Below are 23,718 nucleotides of genomic sequence, written 5' to 3'. Positions count from 1 at the left end.
TGTCATGTTCGGATGTACATTGTGGACGCTGTCTTTTCTCCACTGTAAGTCTTTGCTGTCGTCCAGCATTCTGTTTTTGTTTACTTTGTAGCCAGTTCAGTTTTAGTTTTGTTCTGCATAGCTTCAATGCCTTTTCTTAGAGGCACTCACCTTTTGTTTATTTTTGGTTTAAGCATTAGACACCTTTTTTACCGGCACACTGCCTCCCGCTGTTTCCGACATCTACAAAGCAATTAGCTACCGGCTGCCCCCTACTGATATGGAAGAGTATTACATCGGTTACTCTGCCAAGCTTTAGACAGCACCGACAGTCAACAACAACACATCATTTGCAGACTATAATTACTGGTTTGCAAAAAATATTTTTAACCCAAATAGGTGAATTTAGATAATCTCCCACGGCACACCAGACTGTATCTCACAGCACACTAGTGTGCCGCGGCACAGTGGTTGAAAAACACTGACCTGACTTACTTTTGTATATTTTATGTATAACATGTTATACAAATATTAAAAATATTTCCATCCATCCATCCATCTTCTTCCGCTTATCCGAGGTCGGGTCGCGGGGGCAGCAGCCTAAGCAGGGAAGCCCAGACTTCCCTCTCCCCAGCCACTTCGTCCAGCTCCTCCCGGGGGATCCCGAGGCGTTCCCAGGCCAGCCGGGAGACATAGTCTTCCCAACGTGTCCTGGGTCTTCCTCGTGGCCTCCTACCGGTCGGACATGCCCTAAACACCTCCTTAGGGAGGCGCTCGGGTGGCATCCTGACCAGATGCCCGAACCACCTCATCTGGCTCCTCTCGATGCGGAGGAGCAGCGGCTTTACTTTGAGCTCCCCCCGGATGACAGAGCTTCTCACCCTATCTCTAAGGGAGAGCCCCGCCACCCGGCGGAGGAAACTCATTTCGGCCGCTTGTACCCGTGATCTTGTCCTTTCGGTCATAACCCAAAGCTCATGACCATAGGTGAGGATGGGAACGTAGATCGACCAGTAAATTGAGAGCTTTGCCTTCCGGCTCAGCTCCTTCTTCACCACAACGGATCGATACAGCGTCCGCATTACTGAAGACGCCGCACCGATCCGCCTGTCGATCTCACGATCCACTCTTCCCCCACTCGTGAACAAGACTCCTAGGTACTTGAACTCCTCCACTTGGGGCAAGATCTCCTCCCCAACCCGGAGATGGCACTCCACCCTTTTCCGGGCGAGAACCATGGACTCGGACTTGAAGGTGCTGATTCTCATCCCAGTCGCTTCACACTCAGCTGCGAACCGATCCAGTGAGAGCTGAAGATCCTGGCCAGATGAAGCCATCAGGACCAAATCATCTGCAAAAAGCAGAGACCTAATCCTGCAGCCACCAAACCGGATCCCCTCAACGCCTTGACTGCGCCTAGAAATTCTGTCCATAAAAGTTATGAACAGAATCGGTGACAAAATATTTATTTATTTTAAATTAAGCCATTTTCAATACATTTAAATGTTTTCCAAATATCCACCAATCATCTTTATACAAATATATAATACAAAAAAATGGGCTAATCCATTCCATCCATCCATCTATTTTTTACCGCTTAATCCCTTCGGGGTCGCGGGGGGCGCTGGAGCCTATCTCAGCTACAATCGGGCGGAAGGCCGGGTACACCCTGGACAAGTCGCAACCTCATCGCAGGGCCGGCTAATCCATTCATCCATCCATTTTCTACCGCTTGTCTCTTCCGGGTTCACGGGGGTGCTAATCAATGTAAATTCTTCCATTAAAAGCAATATTTTAAGGGCTTTTCTATTGTAACTATTATCCAAGAGCTATATAAAAAAAATTAACTAATTGTGCTAATGTGCTAACACGTATTTTTGGTTACCGTAAACAGACCAAGTTTTGCACCTCGTCGCTTTCCGTAGACCTATGTCGCGTCTTGACGACGTCAGCCATGTTTTGTTGCGGGGCGGGCAGCACGGCGGAGATAAATGTTCGGCTATCATCCGGACCGAGGCAGCGGCGGCGGCACAGGTAAGTCCATTTTTTTCGATGCGAGTTAATTTAGTGTTCCATTCTGAAATGTTTTGCAAAAAGAAGTATAGTATAAGGTAAAACAGCCCCGGCATGTTAGTCTAAATGCTAACTATAATGCTGGTACGAGTAATGCAGGACTACTGTACTATTTTAAAATGTCACATTCATATGTGCAGCATTAATTTATTTAACCGATGTTACAAAATTGTTTTTGTGTGAGGAGCAATGATGGCGCGTTCTTTACGGCTTGAACATAAGAAAAGTACATTTGAACGCCGCAGTTGGAATTATATGTATATATATATATATATATATATATATATATATATATATATATATCTGGTACAACCCCCCATACAGCAAAAACGTCTCAACGAACATTGGACACAAATTCCTCAATCTGATTGACAAACACTTTCCCAAAGACAACATCCTAAGAAAAGTATTCAACAAGAACAACATTAAATTGAGCTACAGCTGCATGAACAATATACGACAAATCATCTCAAACCACAACAAAACAATTGCAAATGAGCCGTCGGCCCTCAGACAGAACGACTCCAAAACCAACAAAGGATGTAATTGTCGAAATAAACCTGATTGCCCTCTCAACGGGGGGTGCTTACAAACATCAGTTGTCTACCAATCTAAGGTAATACGCAAGGACATTAACACATCCGACACATATGTAGGATTAACCGAGGGAGAATTCAAAACCAGATGGAACAATCACAAGGCTTCTTTCAGGAACAAAAACCTGCGAAATACCACAGAACTCAGCAAACACATTTGGGACCTCAAAGACAATAATGTTGAATATTCAATAACATGGCAAATTCTTGCATCCAGCACACCTTACAATAGTGGTAATAAAAGATGCAACCTATGCTTGAAAGAGAAACTGTTTATTATTTACCGTCCAGACCTGTCATCCCTCAACAAGCGCAGCGAAATTGTAACAGCATGCCGCCATAGACGGAAACACCTCCTAGGTAACACATGAGCCAATCACCACGCCCCTAGGCCAGCCTGTACCCACCCACTCTGTGCCCTATATAAACCATGGTATGCGAATGCTCCCATTAAAATCTCCTGACGATTGAGGGTACCCCCCCTCATGAAACAGGCCTGTAGAGATGAAATAGTCTTGTGATTTTTTCCCACACATACATATATATATATATATATATATATATATATATATATATATATATATAGTGCCCTCCAAAAGTATAGGAACATTCATCCACCCATCCATTTCTACCGCTTTTTCCCTTCTGGGTCGCGGGGGGGCGCTCAAACCTATCTCAGCCTATCTCGTCCTCTTTTACGGGGCTGTCGGGCGGTGTTTCTTAAATGCCTCAAATGTCCGGCATTTTGAGTTAGGGTTGCGTGTATTTTCAATATACGTTCAGGCAGTGCCGGCCCAAGCCTCCAAGGGGCCCTAAGCAAAATTAGATTTTGGGGCCCTCTATTTCTGCCAATAATATTGATTGATCATTCACACACCTACTATAAACTCATTGCGGCTCTGGCAGTGTTGTTTACATTATCCTATTGTCAGCCTGGCATGTCTTTACAAATGACATGTCATTTATAAAGATATGGGGGTGGCCCAGTTTATAACATAAATAATACCAATGAATGAACGAATGATGTCCAGAGTGCTACATATGGTTCCTAATCTTAAAATGTAGAAAACATTCAGCTACAAGAGTGGCCTGGGGTTGAACAGTCCAAGTGATAAAGCTTTGCATTTACGGTAAAAGTGTCATCTTGTCTCATCAGTCTTGTACATATTAGTCTTTAATTACTAGTTTATATTTTTAGTTAATTGTTCATATTTAATGTTTACTTTGTACAAAGAGAGCGCAGTCTACTGAAGTTAAATTCTCAATAGTTTTCCCCTTTGAAAGACGCAAGGGAAATTCCTTCCATTTCACCATGTTGCTACAATGATCTTCACTGTTTTCATGCTGTTTCAGCAGTGCACCTATGTTGACCCAATCCAGCTGTCCCTCGGCTGCCAGTTTTTAGGACTTTTTGGAAAATAATTTGCAGCAAAAGCAATAGACTGCATCTTTACTTCTTGAATAAGTCAGCCAGCTACGCTTGACTTTTTCTCCATTGACTAGCTGTCTGTAGGTATAATGCTAATGAAAACTTCGGCCATCATGCCGTTTGGGGAATGAAAAGTTCTCCTTAATAGACAGTGGTCCTCTGATCACCTGCTCAGTCCTGTCTGAATCTGAGAGGAAAGAAGGCCACTCAGCTGGGTCAACTGGCGGAGCTGATGATGGTCCATGGTGTGAAGGGGATGTTGTGGTGGAAGTTGCTGAGGAAGTGACCAAAGAAAGACAATCACTAAAAAAGAAGGACCTATAAGGTCATTAAATTGCACTGTTGGACATAATTATTAATCTCAGAATGTTCTGCAGTACAATGAGCAATTACAAAGGGTGTTTTGCAGTTAACTTACTAGATAAATCAGCTGTGGTTTCAGACATGGAGGGGACAGTGGGCACAGAGGGTGGAGGTGTGTGAGAGAGCACTGTAGAGGATGGAGATGGACCTAAGATGAAATAAATACATACATACATACATATAGGCACACATATTAATGAGATACTTTGACTATATTAATTTCCCTTCAAGTGTAATGTTTATTCTAAGAAATTAAATGTATACCGTGACAGTCTTTTCCTCACCTGATTCATCACTCACAGTTGAGCCTGAGGATGTGGACTGGCTCTGGGCTGATTCTGTGCCTCCAAAGTATTTTAACAATGCTCCTGGGGAAGTTTCACATAACTTATGAGTTGATGTAAAAAATAATGTTTATTTTACTCAAATAAATTACCGTGCTCTGCTGCAAACAATTTGTGCAAACAACATATCTCACTAGTAACCTGATGCTAAAAACATATTGCTAGCACCTGATGCTAAAAACATATTGCTAGCTAGCTAACGTCACCTAGCTAAAGCTAATTACAGCTACAAATCTCTTTGATAAACTTTTTATTACCAAGTCATGCAAACATACCTTTATCATGGCATTTTTTCTCCTCTTCCACTTTCTTCTTCTTCCTTTTTTCTGCACCTGAAGGATATGTCCTTTTTTGTGACATTGTTTTGCCTCTATCTGCGCTTTTGATGCCCAGTGCGCACTGGCATTGCACGGCAGGCGTCAAACGTCACAGGTGCAGCAGAGGCAGTTTTACATTTAAAGAGAGGCAGGAAGAATCACTAGGCCTAGATCAGCAGCAGCACTCTGTTGACCTAAAATTGTGTTTTTGTACAATAATATATCTTTGATCATTTAGAAATCATCAGTCAGACTCGTACATGCAAAAAATAAAACATAAGAAATTTTTGTTAATTGCTTTTGGGGGGCCCCTGGTGGCCGCGGGGCCCTAAGCAAGCGCTTAGTACGCTTATGCCTTGGGCCGGCTCTGCGTTCGGGGTTAAGAAGGTTAAAAACACAACAAATTGTGCGTGCAGCAGCATTGGTGAGGGAGGGGCAGAGACAGAGCGTCGTCAGGCTCTGCTTTTTATTGATACATTTATCAGATTTAATTTTTTATTATCTATAGCAGGGGTGTCAAAAATGTGCATTTTTGTAACATTTTCCTTGTTTTATTTGGCAAGTTGAAAGAACATGGCGCCAGTATGCTGTTTTTTCCCAATAAAATACTGGAAAGGATAGAAATGTAGTTTGTCTCTTTTATCCGATTAGTAATCGATTAATCGAAGTAGTAATCGACAGATTAATCGATTATCAAATTAATCGTTTGTTGCAGCCCTAATATATATATATATATATATATATATATATATATATATATATATATATATATATTATGGGTGTAATGGTATGTGTTTTGTATTAGGGGCGGTATGGCATAGTGGGTAGAGCGGCCGTGCCAGAAACCTGAGGGTTGCAGGCTCACTTCCCGCTTCTTGACATCCAAATTGCTGCCGTTGTGTCCTTGGGCAGGACACTTCACCCTTGCCCCCGGTGCCGCTCACACTGGTGAATGAATGATGAATGAATGATAGGTGGTGGTCGGAGGGGCCAAACTGTAGGCGCAAACTGGCAGCCTCGCTTCCGTCAGTCTACCCCAGGGCAGCTGTGGCTACAAATGTAGTTTACCACCACCAGGTGTGAATGAATGATGGGTTCCCACTTCTCTGTGAGTGCTTTGAGTATCTTATAATAGTGTACAGCTCTGGTAATGGGTACATTCGCACCCACCTGCACAAATGTACTTCAAAATGTAACAATCAAAATAAATATAACTTTTTTTGTTAACTAGGGCATGCATATATAATATGCATTAGTTTGACCATTTAAAATCAACGATAATAAAAAGGAGATGCTTGGAAATAGCATAAAAATGCCCCAAAAACTTGGAAAAACGTGATTCATAGTGTTACTTATTGGTGTAACCATCATGAGCGTTCTGTTCAGGTATATTTCTTTTATATTTTGATAAATCATTATATTTATGTATTACTAAATTTGAATAGGTATTGATCAATCTTTATGCTGTGTGTATTTGATTTCAGTTTGCTTTTGACACCTTATTTAGAATTGTACTTTTTGAACTTTTACAACCTTGTGTTGCGCTCATGATGGCGTAACCAAACTAGATTTCATTTAATGATCTTATTTTGAATATCTATTCCCTTTTTTACATTTAGTATTTTTAAATATTAATTATTAAATAAATAACCAAAAAATTTATATTTTGTCGTTTTCTTACTGTATCGAAAATGAACCGAACCGTGACCTCTGAACCGAGGTACGTACGTTACACCCATACTTGCCAACCATCCATCCATCCATCCATCCATTTTCTACCGCTTATTCCCTTTGGGGTCGCGGGAGGCGCTGGAGCCTATCTCAGCTTCACGGTGGCAGAGGGGTTAGTGCATCTGCCTCACAATACAAAGGTCCTGAGTAGTCTTGAGTTCAATCCCGGGCTCGGGATCTTTCTGTGTGGAGTTTGCATGTCCTCCCCGTGACTGCGTGGGTTTCCTCCGGGTACTCCGGCTTCCTCCCACTTCCAAAGACATGCACCTGGGGATAAGTTGATTGGCAACACTAAATTGGCCCTAGTGTGTGAATGTGAGTGTGAATGTTGTCTGTCTATCTGTGTTGGCCCTGCGATGAGGTGGCGACTTGTCCAGGGTGTACCCCGCCTTCCGCCCGATTGTAGCTGAGATACTTGCCAACCCTCTCGGATTTTCCGGGAGACTCCCGAAATTCAGCGCCTCTTCCGAAAACCTCCCGGGACAAATTATCTCCCGAAAATCTCCCGAAATTCAGCCGGAGCTGGAGGGGGCGCGGACCTGACCTGTTTTCACGTCCGCTTTCCCACAATATAAACAGCGTGCCTGCCAAATGACGTTATAACTGTAGAATGATCGAGGGCGAGTTCTCGGTTTCTTATGTGGGTTTATTGTTAGGCAGTTTCATTAACGTCCTCCCAACGCGGTAACAACACACAACAGCAGCAGTCACGTTTTCGTCTACCGTAAAGCAGTTCGTCTGCCGTAAAGCAGTTCGTCTGCCGTAAACAGCAATGTTGTGACACTCTGAAACAGGACAATACTGCCATCTACTGTACATGCATATGTGACAATAACATCTAGGGCTTTTAGAGAGTGCAGTGCACAAATGCGCACACAACAAGGAGACAAAGCAGAATGCATCATCAGAGAGGGTGTTCAGCATGGTTAGAAAAATAGTGACAGAGAATAGAACAAGAATGGACAATTCAACCCTTAACTCAACAATGAGTAGATGAGTGTTATGTGTGTGTATATGTGTAACTAAATGAACACTGAAATTCAAGTATTTGTCATATATATATATATATATATATATATATATATATATATATATATATATATATATATCCATCTTCTTCCGCTTATCCGAGGTCGGGTCGCGGGGGCAGCAGCCTAAGCAGGGAAGCCCAGACTTCCCTCTCCCCAGCCACTTCGTCCAGCTCCTCCCGGGGGATCCCGAGGCGTTCCCAGGCCAGCCGGGAGACATAGTCTTCCCAGCGTGTCCTGGGTCTTCCCCATGGCCTCCTACCGGTCGGACGTGCCCTAAACACCTCCCGAGGGAGGCGATCGGGTGGCATCCTGACCAGATGCCCGAACCACCTCATCTGGCTCCTCTCGATGTGGAGGAGCAGCGGCTTTACTTTGAGCTCCCCCCGGATGACAGAGCTTCTCACCCTATCTCTAAGGGAGAGCCCTGCCACCCGGCGGAGGAAACTCATTTCGGCCGCTTGTACCCGTGATCTTGTCCTTTCGGTCATAACCCAAAGCTCATGACCATAGGTGAGGATGGGAACGTAGATCGACCGGTAAATTGAGAGCTTTGCCTTCCGGCTCAGCTCCTTCTTCACCACAACGGATCGATACAGCGTCCGCATTACTGAAGATGCCGCACCGATCCGCCTGTCGATCTCACGATCCACTCTTCCCTCACTCGTGAACAAGACTCCGAGGTACTTGAACTCCTCCACTTGGGGCAGGGTCTCCTCCCCAACCCGAAGATGGCATTCCACCCTTTTCCGGGCGAGAACCATGGACTCGGACTTGGAGGTGCTGATTCTCATCCCAGTCGCTTCACACTCGGCTGCGAACCGATCCAGCGAGAGCTGAAGATCCTGGCCAGATGAGGCCATCAGGACCACATCATCTGCAAAAAGCAGAGACCTAATCCTGCAGCCACCAAACCAGATCCCCTCAACGCCTTGACTGCGCCTAGAAATTCTGTCCATAAAAGTTATGAACAGAATCGGCCACCCCCGCCCCAACCACGCCCACACACCCCCATGCCCCCCCACACACCTCCCGAAATCGGAGGTCTCAAGGGTGGCAAGTATGGTTACACCCCTAGTATATATATATATATATATATATATATATATATATATATATTATTATTCATTTTTTCCCCCGGAAAGTGCAGGATAACATAAGGGTTAAATACTGCAGTAAAAACATTACTCGACAATGATTAGCATTGACGTGCCAGTGTACGCATGCGCAATGCTGCCGCAGCCTTGGGATTGACACTTCCGGGTCAGCTGTTCTATCCCGGCTTCTCAGAGCGCAGACTTTACTTCTCGGCCGTCTTTAATTGCCAGACTTTACCTTTTTTGGCAGCCTTTCTTCGCCACACCTCAGTCTTTAATAGTCGCCACACATTTTCTCCTAGAAACACGAAAAACAGAACATTAGAGACCTCGAATGGTTGTTTCCAGTTGACGGTATGTTCAAGTTTACCCCGCCAATCTCTTTTTAAAAGTAATCCCACGACCCAAGTAACACTTTGTTTACATTCCTGTGTTTATCTTCGGTGTTAATATTTTAAACGAGACGATAGTTTGTCCACTTTATTGTTTTACAGTGCATTTACGCTTCCTGTATAGCCGTAAAAGTTAACGTGACCGTAAAAGTTAACGTGTCCGTGAATGCGCTCGTCGTTCTAGTTTAGTGTAGAATTATCAACAATAATGCTTGTATTTCGTCCTTATTCTTTCATTTTACAATAAATATTTAGAATATCCCAAACAAATGTTTAAAAAAATATTATTAAATTGAATTTAAGATAGGCGAGAAAGTCAACTTTACGTCGACAGGTGGACGCAGGAATTAATCCGCGTCTGACTCGCGCATTGATACTTGGTTATGTGTCGGCTCCACACAAAAAAGGATAAAAAATGTATGCAAAAATAGATGAATAAATATTCACAACACCACTGCCCTCTCCATATTTTGACGGAACAAGCATTTCTAAAATTGTAAATAAACAGTATATATTGCATACCACTTAAATAATGTCACTTTTAACAATGTTAATATTTTTTAAAGGTGTAAAAAAGAAGTCAAATTATGTAATTATTAAATTACAGTTAACATTTTAGCATGCAACATCAGCATGCTAGGATTTTGTTTTTGCTAATTATGCAGGCATAAACCCATCTATCCGTCTTCTTCCGCTTATCCGAGGTTGGGTCACGGGGCAGCAGCCTAAGCAGGGAAGCCCAGACTTCCCTCTCCCCAGCCACTTCGGCCAGCTCCTCCCAGGGGATCCCGAGGCGTTCCCAGGCCAGCCGGGAGAGATAGTCTTCCCAACGTGTCCTGGGTCTTCCCCGTGGCCTCCTACCGGTCGGACGTGCCCTAAACACCTCCCTAGGGAGGCGTTCGGGTGGCATCCTGACCAGATGCCCGAACCACCTCATCTGGCTCCTCTCGATGTGGAGGAGCAGCGGTTTTACTTTGAGCTCCTCCCGGATGACAGAGCTTCTCACCCTATCTCTAAGGGAGAGCCCTGCCACCCGGCGGAGGAAACTCATTTCTGCCGCGTGTACCCGTGATCTTGTCCTTTCGGTTATGACCCAAATATCATGACCATAGGTGAGGATGGGAACGTAGATCGACCGGTAAATTGAGAGCTTTGCCTTCCGGCTCAGCTCCTTCTTCACCACAACGGATCGATACAGCGTCCGCATTACTGAAGACGCCGCACCGATCCGCCTGTCGATCTCACGATCCACTCTTCCCTCACTCGTGAACAAGACTCTGAGGTACTTGAACTCCTCCACTTGGGGTAAGATTTCCTCCCCAACCCGGAGATGGCACTCCAGCCTTTTCCGGGCGAGAACCATGGACTCGGACTTGGAGGTGCTGATTCCCATCCCAGTTGCTTCACACTCGGCTGCGAACCGATCCAGTGAGAGCTGCAGCTCAGCCTCAAATATTTGGTTCTTTGACGAATGATACCTGTTAGCATATTAACGTTACTATGCTAGTTTTTTTTGTTTTTTCAAATTTTATAGGTATAAAGACATATTTTAGTGCTTGTTGCATGCTAATGTTAGCATGCTAGCACTTTAAACAGTTTTTAGACACACACCTAATGCAAACATTAGCGTGCTAGTTTTTTTTTGCAAATTATGCAGGTATAAACCTCAGCGTAAAATATTTTGTTCCTTGACGAATGATACCTGTTAGCATCTTAACATTATATGCTAGGTTTTTGTTTTTTCAAATTTTATCGGTATGAATATACATGTTTTGCTAGTTGATGCATGCTATCATTAGCATGCTAGGATTTTAAACACAGTTTTGAGACACAACTGAGAGTGATATATTTTGGTGCTGGACGTAAATTACAGTTAACATTTTAGCATGCTAGCATCAGCATGCTATTTTTTTGCTAATCATGCATGTTAAACCTCAGCGTCAAATATTTGGTTCTTTGATGAATGATACATGTTAGCATATTAATGGTACTATGCTAGTTTTTTTGTTTTTCAAATTTTATAGGTATAAAAAGACATATTTTGGTGCTTGTTGCATGCTAGCACTTTAAACAGTTTTGAGAAACACATCTAATGCAAACATTAGCATCCTAGTTTTTTTTTTGCTAATTATGCAGGTATAAACCTCAGTGTAAAATATTTAGTTCCTTGACGAATGATACCTGTTAGCATATTAACGTTACTATGCTAGTTTTTTTGTTTTTCGAATTTTATAGGTATAAAAAGACATATTTTGGTGCTTGTTGCATGCTAGCTTTAGCATGCTAGCACTTTAAACCGTTTTTAGACACACACCTAATGCAAACATTAGCATGCTAGTTTTTTTTTGCTAATTATGCAGGTATAAACCTCAGTGTAAACTATTTTGTTCCTTGACGAATGATTCCTGTTAGCATCTTAACATTTGTATGCTAGGTTTTTGTTTTTTCAAATTTTATCAGTATAAAAATACATATTTTGCTAGTTGATTTATGCTCTCATTAGCATGCTGGGATTTTAAACACAGTTTTCAGATACACACCTGAGAGTGATATATTTTGGTGCTTGATGTAAATTACAGTTAACATTTTAGCATGCTAGCATCAGCATGCAATTTTCTTTTACTAATTATGCAGGTATACACCTCAGCGTCAAATATTTTGTTCCTTGATGAATGATACATGTTAGCATCTTAACGTTAGTATGCTAAGTTTTTGTTTTTGCTAATTTTATAGTTATAACCAGACATATTTTTCTACTTGATGCATGCTAATGTCAGCATGCTAGCATTTTAAACACAGTTTTCAGAGTGATATTTTTTAGGTGCTTGACGTAAATTACAGTTGGCATTTTAGCATGCTAACAGTTTTCTTTAAGCTAATTTAGCAGTTATACACCTCAGTGCTATATAGTTTGGTATTTAATTAATGCTACTGGAATTTGCTGCAAGAATGTTGGTCTCCCAAGTTCTGAACTGAACTCGTATGGCGTCGTTCCCGGGCCGGTTTTGGCCCCAGGGCCGCCAGTTGAACAGGACCGCTCTAACGTCTCATTGCCCTCATCATCTGTGACGTGTTCCTCATGGAATGAATGATCTACTTGTTATTTATCCTCGTATGTCAGCGCGTCGTGTGTTCATATTGACCTTGTGGGCGCGTCGACATGTCTGGTGACTGTTCCTGGTGACCTGCTCCCCAGGACGTGTGCTGCAGACTGGACCTCCCGCAGTCGGCCTGCATGAGTGCCTGGCAAACACATGGTAACCACGCCGCAGAAGTCAGACTGGACTCGCCAACAACACAGTGCATCCGAGAAGTAATCACAGCGCTTCACTTTTTCCACATTTTGTTATATTACGGTGGAATAAATACATTTTTGTCCTCAAAATAAAAATAAAAAAAGTCCCCATAATGACAAACATTTGACATTGACATTACGGGGTATTGTGTGTAGAATTTTGAGGACAAAAATGTATTGACTTAATAAACTTTTCACATTGTCATTATGAGCATTGTGTGTAGAATTTTGAGGACAACAAATTCTATACACAATGCCCCATAATGACAATGTGAAAAATAAACTTTTCACATTGTCACACATTGTCATTACATTCTACACACAATACCCCATAATGACAATGTGGAGAGTTTATTTTTGACATTGTCATTATGGGGCATTGTGTGTAGAAGTTTGAGGACAAAAATGGATTTACTTAATAAACTTTTCACATTGTCATTGTGGGGTATTGTGTGTAGAATCTTGAGGACAAACATTCTACACACAATGCCTCATAATGACAATGTGAAAAATAAACTTCACATTGTCATTATGGGGTATTGGGTGTAGAATTTTGAGGACAAACATTCTCCACACAATGCCCCATAATGACAAAGTGAAGAATACAATTTTCACATTGACATTATGGGGCATTGTGAGTAGAATTTTGTGGACAAACATTCTCCACACAATGCCCCATAATTATAATGTGAAAAATAAACTCTTCACATTGTCATTATGGGGTATTGTGTGTAGAATCTCGAGGACAAAAATGGTTTTACTCCAAAAACTTTTCACATTGTCATGTGGTATTGTGTGTAGAATCTTGAGGACAAACATTCTACACACAATGCCTCATAATGACAATGTGGAACATAAACTCTTCACATTGTCATTATGACAATGTTATTATGGGGTATTGTGTGTATAATTTTGAGGACAAACATTCTACACACAATGCCCCATAATGACAATGTGAAAAATAAACTTCACATTGTCATTATGGGGTATTGGGTGTATAATTTTGAGGACAAATATTCTCCACACAATGCCCCATAATGACAAAGTGAAAAATACAATTTTCACATTGTCATTATGGGGCATTGTGAGTAGAATTTTGAGGACAAACATTCTCCACACAATGCCCCATAATGACAATGTGAAAAATACACTTTTCACATTGTCATTATGGGGCATTGTGAGTAGAATTTTGAGGACAAACTTTCTACACACAATGCCCCATAATTACAATGTGAAAAATAAACTCTTCACATTGTCATTATGGGGTATTGGGTGTAGAATTCTGAGGACAAACATTCTCCACACAATGTCCCATAATGACAATGTGAAAAATAAACTTTTCACATTGTCATTATGGGGCATTGTGTGTAGAATTTTGAGGGCAAAAATTAATTTACTTCACTGTAACATAAGAAAATGTGGACTTCACTGTAACATAAGGAAATGTGGAGAAAGTGCAGCACTGCGCTGCACACCATCATAACGTCACACTGTGCCCCACCAGGACGCTCTGGGCTACAAGCGGGTCAGATGGCGGGTGTGGTCGTGTCGCCTGATGGCCGTGCTGTCCTTGGGTTTACTCCTGGTGGTGTTTCGCTGGCGCCCTCGCCTGGCTCTCCTAGCACGCTGCCGCCACTGTCCTCTGGCGCTAGCGGACTTCGTGTTAATACGAGTGAGAAGGATCCCATCAGCATATTCCCTCACACCTTTGTTGGCGCCTAATAAGATATTTCTCTCCTTCAGGACACTTTTGGCCAGCAGCATGTGGTGGAGGTCCTGACCGAGGAGATGGAGGAGGGAAGGTCAGCCTCTTTAGTCTTCACCCCTCCCTTCAATATAACAGTGTGTTTGGCCATAAAACCATATCCATATCTATCATGACAAACACGGGATCCATATTAATCAAAAATGCGTTCGATAAAATGTTGATCACTGATGATCAGGTGACAGTATCAATTATCTTGTCAGGTTCAGTCTTTGCATGGAGTTAGAAGAGAAAGTCCAAATGAAGAAATTGTGGATAAAAGAGGAAACGTTTTCAAAGGGACTGTAGTCAGACCAATGTGGTCTGTAAATGATGCAAGGCAAGACCGCTAATGCCACACCACCTTAGCCGCGCTCACTCTTTAGAGCACAGCTGTAACTTCATGCCACTAAACCTGCAGAAAATAGATCTTCTCAGGTTTCTCTGTTTACATTTTCACATTTTGCCATTTTTTTCTTACACTTTATGAGGTATTTCTTACATATTCCTTCATTTTTAGAGATTATTATTTGTTCAATGTGATTTTAATATTTTTTCATTACATTGTTTTCCATGCTTGTGTTTCTGCCTTTATAGCTGAGGGAATATAATCAGAGGTAAAAACTAGACTGGCCTGCCTGTAGTCCAGACCTGTCTCCCATTGAAAATGTGTGGCACATTGTGAAGCGTAAAATACCACAACGGAGACCCCGGACTGTTGAACAACTTAAGCTGTACATCAAGCAAGAATGGGAAATAATTCCTACTGAAAAGCTTCAAAAATTGGTTTCCTCACTTCCCAAACGTTTACTGAGTGTTGTTAAAAGGAAAGGCCATGTAACACAGTTTTTTGCAATGTGTTGCTGCCATTAAATCCTAAGTTAATGAATATTTGCAAAAAAAGAATTTAGTTTCTCAGTTCTAACATTAAATATCTTGTCTTGAATGTTGAATTGTCAATTGAATATAAGTTGAAAAGGATTTGCAAATCATTGTATTCTGTTTTAATTTACCGTTTACACAATGTGCCAACTTCACTAGTTTGGGGTTTTGTATATATTGTTATGAAGGTGTCTGTTACTACATTATATATATATATATATATATATATATATATATACTTGCAATGTGTATATTTTACTTATTGTTATAAAGGTGTCTGTTACTAAATTATACATACACTTGCAGTGTGTATATTTTACATATTGTTATGAAGGTGTCCGTTACTACATTATATATATATACTTGCAATGTGTACATTTTACATATTGTTATAAAGGTGTCTGTTACAACATTATATATATATATATATATATATATATATATATATATATATATATATATATATTGCAGTGTGTATATTGTACATATTACATATTGTTATGAAGGTGTCTGTTACTACATAATATATTTATATATATATATATATATATATATATATATATATATATATACACACTTGCAGTGTGTATATTGTACATATTACATAATGTTATGAAGGTGTCTGTTACTACATTATATATATATATTTGCAGTGTGTATATTGTCCATATTACATATTGTTATGATGGTGTGTGTTACTACGTTATATATATACTTGCAGTGTGTATATAAAACGTTGATGCAGAGATTTGAAGTTGTTTTAGAGACTTTGAAGGCTACAACGGGGACTTCTATTAGCTGCATCGTTCAAGCGTTTTTTAATCATCTTTAAAATCCTAAAAAAAAAGAAAAGAAAAAAAGAAGTGTGTTCTCGTCTCTCATAATAATTGTGAACGACAGGAAAAATTCCAAAAAACGTGCACTTCCTCTTTAAGTGAATATGTGAGCGTCCGTCTAAAAAGGCCTCACATTCCTTGTCCTTTTAGTTTGGGATTATTAGGAGATGGCGAGGACACCGATTGGAGAGACACAGTTCAGCTTTACCAGGAGAAGGTGAGGAACACATTCTGTTTTTTTTTTCACAACAAAGAATTTGATTGAGTGCGAATGTTTCGGAACAGCAAACGCTGCTTCGTTACTACCTGCTGGAAGGACTGCGCTACGTTTGGCTGGACAGGAGGGCGGATTTCTGTCGCGTCAGGTAACGTGTGAGCACTCTGAAATGCACAGAGGACTCTGCTTCATGGCTGACGTCTGACTGCAGCGTCCTCCACGAGGACTGGACCTGCCAGGACCTCCACGGCTTCCGAGACGGCTTGAGTCCCCCCCAGCAGGTCTTGAGGTGAGCACACGCCCCACACCTGCGAGCGCACACTGGGGATGGGCACCCAAAGTCGGTTCCCTAATGGCGGTGCCAACGTGGTCGTAACCAAAGTATTTGTCGGCGCTAAAATAAAAACTTGAAACATTCGTGTCAGCGATCAGACAGTAGGAGTGCTCAAAATTATTTATTCACATCCAAATAATATTTTTTTTTCGATTCTAAATTGATTCATAATTTTTGTGAGAATCGATTATATAAAAAAATATATGAATCAGTGCAATTTTTTTTTTAAGAGTCAATTTTTGGATCGAAAATATTAAACAATGTGTCCAAACTTTTTGACTTTGGGGCTGCTTTGGGCTCCAAAAATCTGGTTGGGAGCCAAATACATGTGCATATTATGTTTTAATATGATGGATATATAATTAATACAATTGGATGTTAAGAGTATGTGAACATTTCGACTCTGACAACCTCCTCAAATGCGCCAAACATGGATAAGTGTGGAGAGGTGTCATTTTTTATTATTTTTATGGTGTTCAGTGAACTGGTTGTGTTGACTTTTATGTTAGTTGCATTTTTCTATTTGCACCATGACTAGGGAAGGTTGTCTGGATTGTGTCAGATAAGTAAACGTTGTGCTATCATTTCAAAGTACTTTCAAGGGTCTGTTTGCTCACATTATCTACAAGATGTCAGCAAATTTGTAGCATTTGGTATGTTAGATTAATTTGAAAGTACTCTGGTTTGATGAGTTTCTCGGGCCAAATTGGAGAGAGTGGCGGCGCAGGCTGTAGTTTGGACACCTTGCACTAAATAATTGACAGTAAATTCAAATTATTTAAAACTGGAGCTTTTATTGGTCTTTCTGAACAATAATTGTTTTATTACAAAAATCAATTTCCATATATGATTTTAAATTTGTATCATATTTGACAGAGGTCACAATCTATATTTTTATGTTATTTTTATAACAAACCAAAACATGATGCAATACACAAAATTATCCATCTTATTTCCTAACATAAAAATAACATACGTCATCATCTACCCCCCTCCGCCCAGCTCCTCCAAATCACTTGAATTCACATTTTTTATCATTTTCAAAGCATCTTCAAAGTTGTAACTATTTGCCATCTAAAATTAAAAGTACAAAAAGTCAAAATCATTATGTATTTATTTAATTTATTTTTTTCTCATAAAAATCAGAAAGCGATAATTCATTATCACACGACACACCGAGTGATCACCACAAAATAAAACATCAAATTGTGTATGTATAATTACCTGTAAATATTACATATTGTGTAATGTAAAGATTTATTTGAAACAAATAAAAAGACTGTATGTCGCTCCATGTTATTTATAATGCATGAGATGTAATAAAATGCCAATTGACTAATTTAGAGTTACATTACCTTATATACCTGCTGTATCAAATTTGATACACACATTTTCAACACAGTTTTACTATTAAATATATTATGAAATATTACGTAAGTTCACATTGCATCAAATTAAATCAAACTTTATTTATAAAGTGCTTTTCATACATTAAAGAAAGGCAACGCAAAGTGCTTTACAAACTTAAAAACAATAACCTGATGACCTAGATCCCCTATTATCACACATGAACGCACGCACGCACACACTGACACAAATACTCACTGATGCAGCTATATGAACAAATGAATGCATGGCTGAGTACAGAGGAAACACTATCAAATGATTAATTGTTCTTTATTTTTTTTTATCTTATCCCTTTCAAATTGGCCAAGGTTTCTCTTCCAAAAAATCTTGATACAATACAAACAATTACAAAAAAAAAAGGAAAATAATTTTTACCTTTTTGGCAAATATTTGTGGCATTTTTTTAACACTCATATTGAGTGACAAAATAGACCAAACTTAGTGAATGGCAAAAAGAATCACGCTGATGCAAGATTAAGGTAGATTTATTTATGTAGCAAATCTTTAAAACAGACTACTGCACCAAAGTGCTGTACAAATTAAAACAGAAAAGTATTAAAATGATAATCAAACTAACAATAAGCACAAAACATTCTATATATAAAACACAGTTAAAATGCATACAAATTGTGCAAATAAAAGCGGAAAAGATAAAAAACAATATTAAAAAATAATATAAATCACAATTCAAAACATTCAATGTATAAATCCCAGTTAAAAATGAATTAAAAAAATGTATATAAAAATGTCAGAACTGCACTGAGAAGTGGCGACCAACTCACGATTGGCCGTGCCCGTGTGTACAGGAAGTGATGTCATCAAAATGTCTAGCTTCCAGCTGCACACACAAATGAATGAACAAAGCGTGGTTCGCACACAAAGGCATACTTGGCGCCTTGTAAAGGTCTCGAATAGAGGCGTTTGTTCTGTTTGTATTCGTTTATTTGAAGGACAATATGCAGTTACATTAAAAAGATGGCGGCACCAGATTTAGCACCATGCTAATTTCCATTTGTACTTCTTTTATGGCGCATTTAACATCCACAATTAAAATTACACAGGATTACACAACAAAAATGCATTATTGCAAATCGCAAATTACATAATGAAAAGCAATTTTAAAATACAAGTACAATACATACAGTGTATGTGAGTTTGAGGTTCCCCGGTACTTCACACTTAATTTACATTACGAAAGTGATGCGTGTTTCTGGTCTTGTCACCCTCTCCCGGGCAGAAGGGCAACACGGCAGTGCGACTGGATCAAAAGAGACAAACAAAAAGTGGCTTTTTTACAAGCGAGCGTCATTATACAGGTCTGCAGTACCTGGAGGAGGTCAAGTCAAAAAAATTAGGCACTCCTAACTTGGAGGAGCCGAACCACCGTTTTATATTCCTTCTTTCTCTGTCTGGGTGGGTGTTGATTGAGGAGAGTACAACCTGAACATGTAAGGAGATGTTCATGTGTAAGTGACCGGAAATATACTCGATATATTGCGGGTTTGTCTCTGTGTGATATAGAAAATGACTATATTGTGATATTCAAGTATAGGTTCTCACGCAGTTGCTTTTAGCTGCGGGCATTACACTACATACGTTTCTCACTCTTTCTTGTCTCTCCTTCTCACAGAGACATAAAACAAGCGCACCTTCTTACATACGTCACATACTGTCGCGCGTGCAACGTCATACGCCCTCGCGGAGCATAGAGGTAGGGGCATGGGTAACGTTAGCTGTGGTGCTAGCGGAGCGATGCGAGTGGTAATATGAGAGAGAGAAGGTGCGAATCTGGTAACAAATGAAGGAAGAATATTTAATTCCAAGAAAAACAGCATGGGGTCCATTGTCTGGCGGTGATTTGACAAAAAGTAGCAGCACTGCTAATTTGTAGCATAATTTGAAAAGTCACCCGCTAGAGAATAAGGAGTGCTTGAAACTCCGCATGTCAACATCTCCGTTCGGTGCCACACCCACAAAATACCGAAGCAACCATTTCTAGATCAACACTGTATGAAAAAAATAGTCAACAGAAGGAGATAACGTACCCAGTAACCTACCACATAGCGAAGGACATACACTATTTGATTTCCTATTAGGCAGCTATTTTTATTTGACAGTTATTGAAATATTTTGTGTGACATCATGCACAAAAGTGCACTTTATTTGTTTTAAACTATTGTAGTGGCGTTCTGTACAAAAAGTGCACTTTAATTTAGTGTTGTTTTGATTTGTCATCTTAGTGACATCATGCACAAAAGTGCTTGTTTTAAAATGTCTCTAACAATCTTGCACTTTCTGTTTTGAAATGACATGAATGTTTGTGACACTGCTTAATAACCGTTTAATAAATACAGTTTTGGTAAATTGACTTAGTTGTGATTTCCCTCTCTGCATGGAAGTTTAAAATTAGCATATATTAATGCAGTATGAACAAGAATGTTTTAATGTAGACACATAGTATCATCATACTGGTGTGATTATATGCATCAAGTGTTAATTCAAGGCTAAGGCAAAATATCGAGGTATATATCGTGTATCGTGACATGGCCTAAAAATATCGAGATAATAATAAAAGGCCATATCGCCCATCCCTACCGAAAAACAACCTCTATGTTGTAACTTAAAAGTTGATGTGAAGATAGACATTGTCTCTCCTCCAGAATAGAGCTATCACTTTTGCATTCCGAAGTCAGAAGTTATTGCCTCTTCTTGTGAGAGAGTTAACCCAGTCTACATGCGAATGTCCAACTGAGGCCTCTTAATTTATTATGAGTTCAACCATTATTTACTTAAACCTGATGGTTCGCTTTCTCCAAGTTGAATATAAACATTCACCATATGTAGAACATAATGAGTTAATTAATTCACTTCAAAAGTATTCAAATTCCAATTCAGTTCAACTTGCAAGTCACACAATAAAAATGCATTGATTTGCAACAAAATTTGTATGCTTTTTATTTTTTTTAGCAGCGTTTCAGATGTACCAATTTGTTAGCGGTATCAGTAAAGATGTTAACGACAGCCATCCAACAATTGACACTGATCTACATTGAAAACTCTGATTTAAAAACTGTATTTGTGTCCTATTGTCCATGCACAACCATCAAGTCCACATGTTTTTGTAGGAGACAAGTCTACGGACCCAATCTGATTGATGTCCCTGTCAAGTCTTACTTCACACTACTGACCGAGGAGGTGAGACGGTTGTTCATTTATATTTTACACCTCACTAGGGCTGCATGATTGGTCCTCATCGAGGGTTTAATTAGTGCGATAAATAACCGCAAGAGTTTAAAAAATGTTTTTCCTGACATGTCAGAATAGTTGTCTCTCGCTTCAAACAGGGAGAAAGAGGTCTCACTCTGAGCGTTTATCTAACAGTAGCATTAAATGAACACAGTGAGCCCCCTTTTCGGTCATTCACAATCTTTGTCTCGGTGGGCGAAGAGCAAGACATGTAGCTTACACCAGTGTTTTTCAACCTTTTTTGAGCCAAGGCACATTTTTTCCGTTGAAAAAATCCGGAGGCACACCACCAGCAGAAATCGTTAAAAAACGAAACTCAGTTGACAGTAAAAAGTCGTTGTCGCAATTGTCGGATATGAATTCAAACCATAATCAACCATGCATCACTATAGCACTTGTCTCAAAGTAGGTCTACTGTCACGACCTGTCACATCTCACCGTGACTTATTTTGAGTTTTTCTGTGTTTTCCTGTGTGTAGTGTTTTAGTTCTTGTCTTGCACTCCTATTTTGGTGTTGATTGTCATGTCATGTACAGATGTACTTTGTGGACGCCGTCTGCTCCACACGCTGTAAGTCTTTGCTGTCGTCCAGCATTCTGTTTTTGTTTACTTTGTAGCCAGTTCAGTTTTAGTTTCATTCTGCATAGCTTTCCCTAAGCTTCAATGCCTTTTCTTAGGGGCACTCACCTTTTGTTTATTTTTGGTTTAAGCATTAGATACATTTTTACCTGCACACTGCTTCCCGCTGTTTTCGACATCTACAAAGCAATTAGCTACCGGCTACCACCTACTGATATGGAAGAGTATTACACGGTTACTCCGCCGAGCTCTAGGTAGCACCGACACTCAACAACAACACATCATTTGCAGACTATAATTACTCGTTTACAAAAAATATTTTTAACCTAAATAGGCGAAATTAGATAATGTCCCACGGCACACCAGAATGTGTCTCACAGCACGGTGACAGTGGTTGAAAAACACTGGCATACACACACACACACACACACACACACACACACACACACACACACACACACACACACACACACACACACAGAGAGAGAGAGAGCCACGCAACTTGCTAATGAAAAGTTCCACAAAGTAACACAAATCAGGAGGAAAATATGATTATAAATAAGGGCAATATGAGCCCATCAACACGGAAGAACGAGCGAAAATACCGTGATCACGTGAATGGTAACACACAAAAAAAAGACGACTCAACCTAGTTTTTCCAACTGGGGAAAAAAATGCACTTTAAGATGTTCAATATTTATTTAAGAAAAATTTTAATTCCATTTTTTTTTTTTGTTTATTTAGGATAACTACAAGTTATTTACCTTCAAATTACAGTACAATGTTAAAATATTATAGAGTAATGAAGTACAAGTTCATATCCTTTTTAAAGGGTTACTTGCATTATTATTATAAATGATGATTACATTATAAGCAGTGTATAGTTTTTATTGGTTGTTTCTTCAGTTGAAGAGCGTGCTGTAGACAAAAGTGCTGAGTCACAAAATTATTTTTAAAAGTAGATTATTGCATATTGTTCTAATGTGTGGCTCCTTGAGACAAGAATATGTTGATTGACAGTGTCAAAATAACATGACTTCTTTCACTTGTTATTTTGTTGGTTTTATGCATTTTTATGTATCAAATATAAAAATCCCAATCGCAATTCAGTTAAGAAAAATCGCAATTTCGTTTTTTTCCTCTAACTCGTGCAGCCCTACGTCCTGTGTGTGTGTGTGTGTGTGTGTGTGTGTGTGTGTGTGTGTGTGTGTGTGTGTGTGTGTGTGTGTGTGTGTGTGTGTGTGTGTGTGTGTGTGTGTGTGTGTGTGTGTGTGTGTGTGTGTGTGTGTGTGTGTGTGTGTGTGTGTGTGTGTGTGTGTGTGTGTATATATTAATATATAATGCTCCTCTCTGAGCTGCCACCTTTTCATGGTAGAGGAGTTTGCGTGTCCCAATGATCCTAGGAGCTATGTTGTCCGGGCGCTTTATGCCCCCTTGTAGGGTCTCCCAAGACAAACTGGTCCTAGGTGAGAGATCAGACAAAGAGCAGCTCGAAGACCTCCATGAAGAATAAAAACGAAGGACCCAGATTTCCCTCGCCCGAACGGGGGTCACCGGGGCCCCCCTCTGGAGCCAGGCCCGGAGGTGGGGCACGATGGCGAGCTCCTGTTGGCCGGGCCTGTCCCCAAGGGCCCCGCCAGGCACAGCCCGAAGAGGCAACGTGGGTCCCCCCTCCAATGGGCTCACCACCCATAGCAGAGGCCATAGAGGTCGGGTGCAATGTGAGCTGGGCGGAAGCCGAAAGCAGGGCACTTGGCGGTCCGAACCTCGGCTACAGAAGCTAGCTCTTGGGACGTGGAACGTCACCTCGCTGGGGGGGAAGGAGCCTG

General features: G+C 40.3%; 1 protein-coding gene across 5 annotated transcripts in view; it reads left to right on the top strand.

Annotated features, from left to right (window-relative positions):
• Nucleotides 1–1,918: 1,918 nt before the first annotated feature.
• atp13a2 (ATPase cation transporting 13A2) overlaps nucleotides 1,919–23,718 on the top strand; it is an 83,827-nt gene continuing 62,027 nt past the window's right edge. Inside the window, exons 1-8 of one of the 5 annotated variants that reach the window (XM_072915887.1) lie at nucleotides 1,919–2,013; nucleotides 12,546–12,662; nucleotides 14,149–14,316; nucleotides 14,388–14,446; nucleotides 16,257–16,323; nucleotides 16,392–16,471; nucleotides 16,535–16,612; nucleotides 21,190–21,259. In XM_072915887.1, the coding sequence (XP_072771988.1) occupies nucleotides 12,585–12,662; nucleotides 14,149–14,316; nucleotides 14,388–14,446; nucleotides 16,257–16,323; nucleotides 16,392–16,471; nucleotides 16,535–16,612; nucleotides 21,190–21,259 (600 nt within the window). In that variant the 5' untranslated portion in view covers nucleotides 1,919–2,013; nucleotides 12,546–12,584. Of the gene's footprint in view, nucleotides 2,014–9,116; nucleotides 9,312–12,470; nucleotides 12,663–14,148; nucleotides 14,317–14,387; nucleotides 14,447–16,256; nucleotides 16,324–16,391; nucleotides 16,472–16,534; nucleotides 16,613–21,189; nucleotides 21,260–23,718 lie in introns of those variants that run through there. The other 4 variants (XM_072915890.1, XM_072915889.1, XM_072915886.1 and 1 more) reach the window with 4 other exon arrangements.

The sequence above is a fragment of the Nerophis lumbriciformis genome, linkage group LG23 (assembly GCF_033978685.3).
Source record: "Nerophis lumbriciformis linkage group LG23, RoL_Nlum_v2.1, whole genome shotgun sequence".
NCBI lineage: Eukaryota > Metazoa > Chordata > Actinopteri > Syngnathiformes > Syngnathidae > Nerophis > Nerophis lumbriciformis.
Note: the sequence above shows the minus strand (reverse complement) of the source record. Positions and strands in the feature narration are given on the sequence as shown.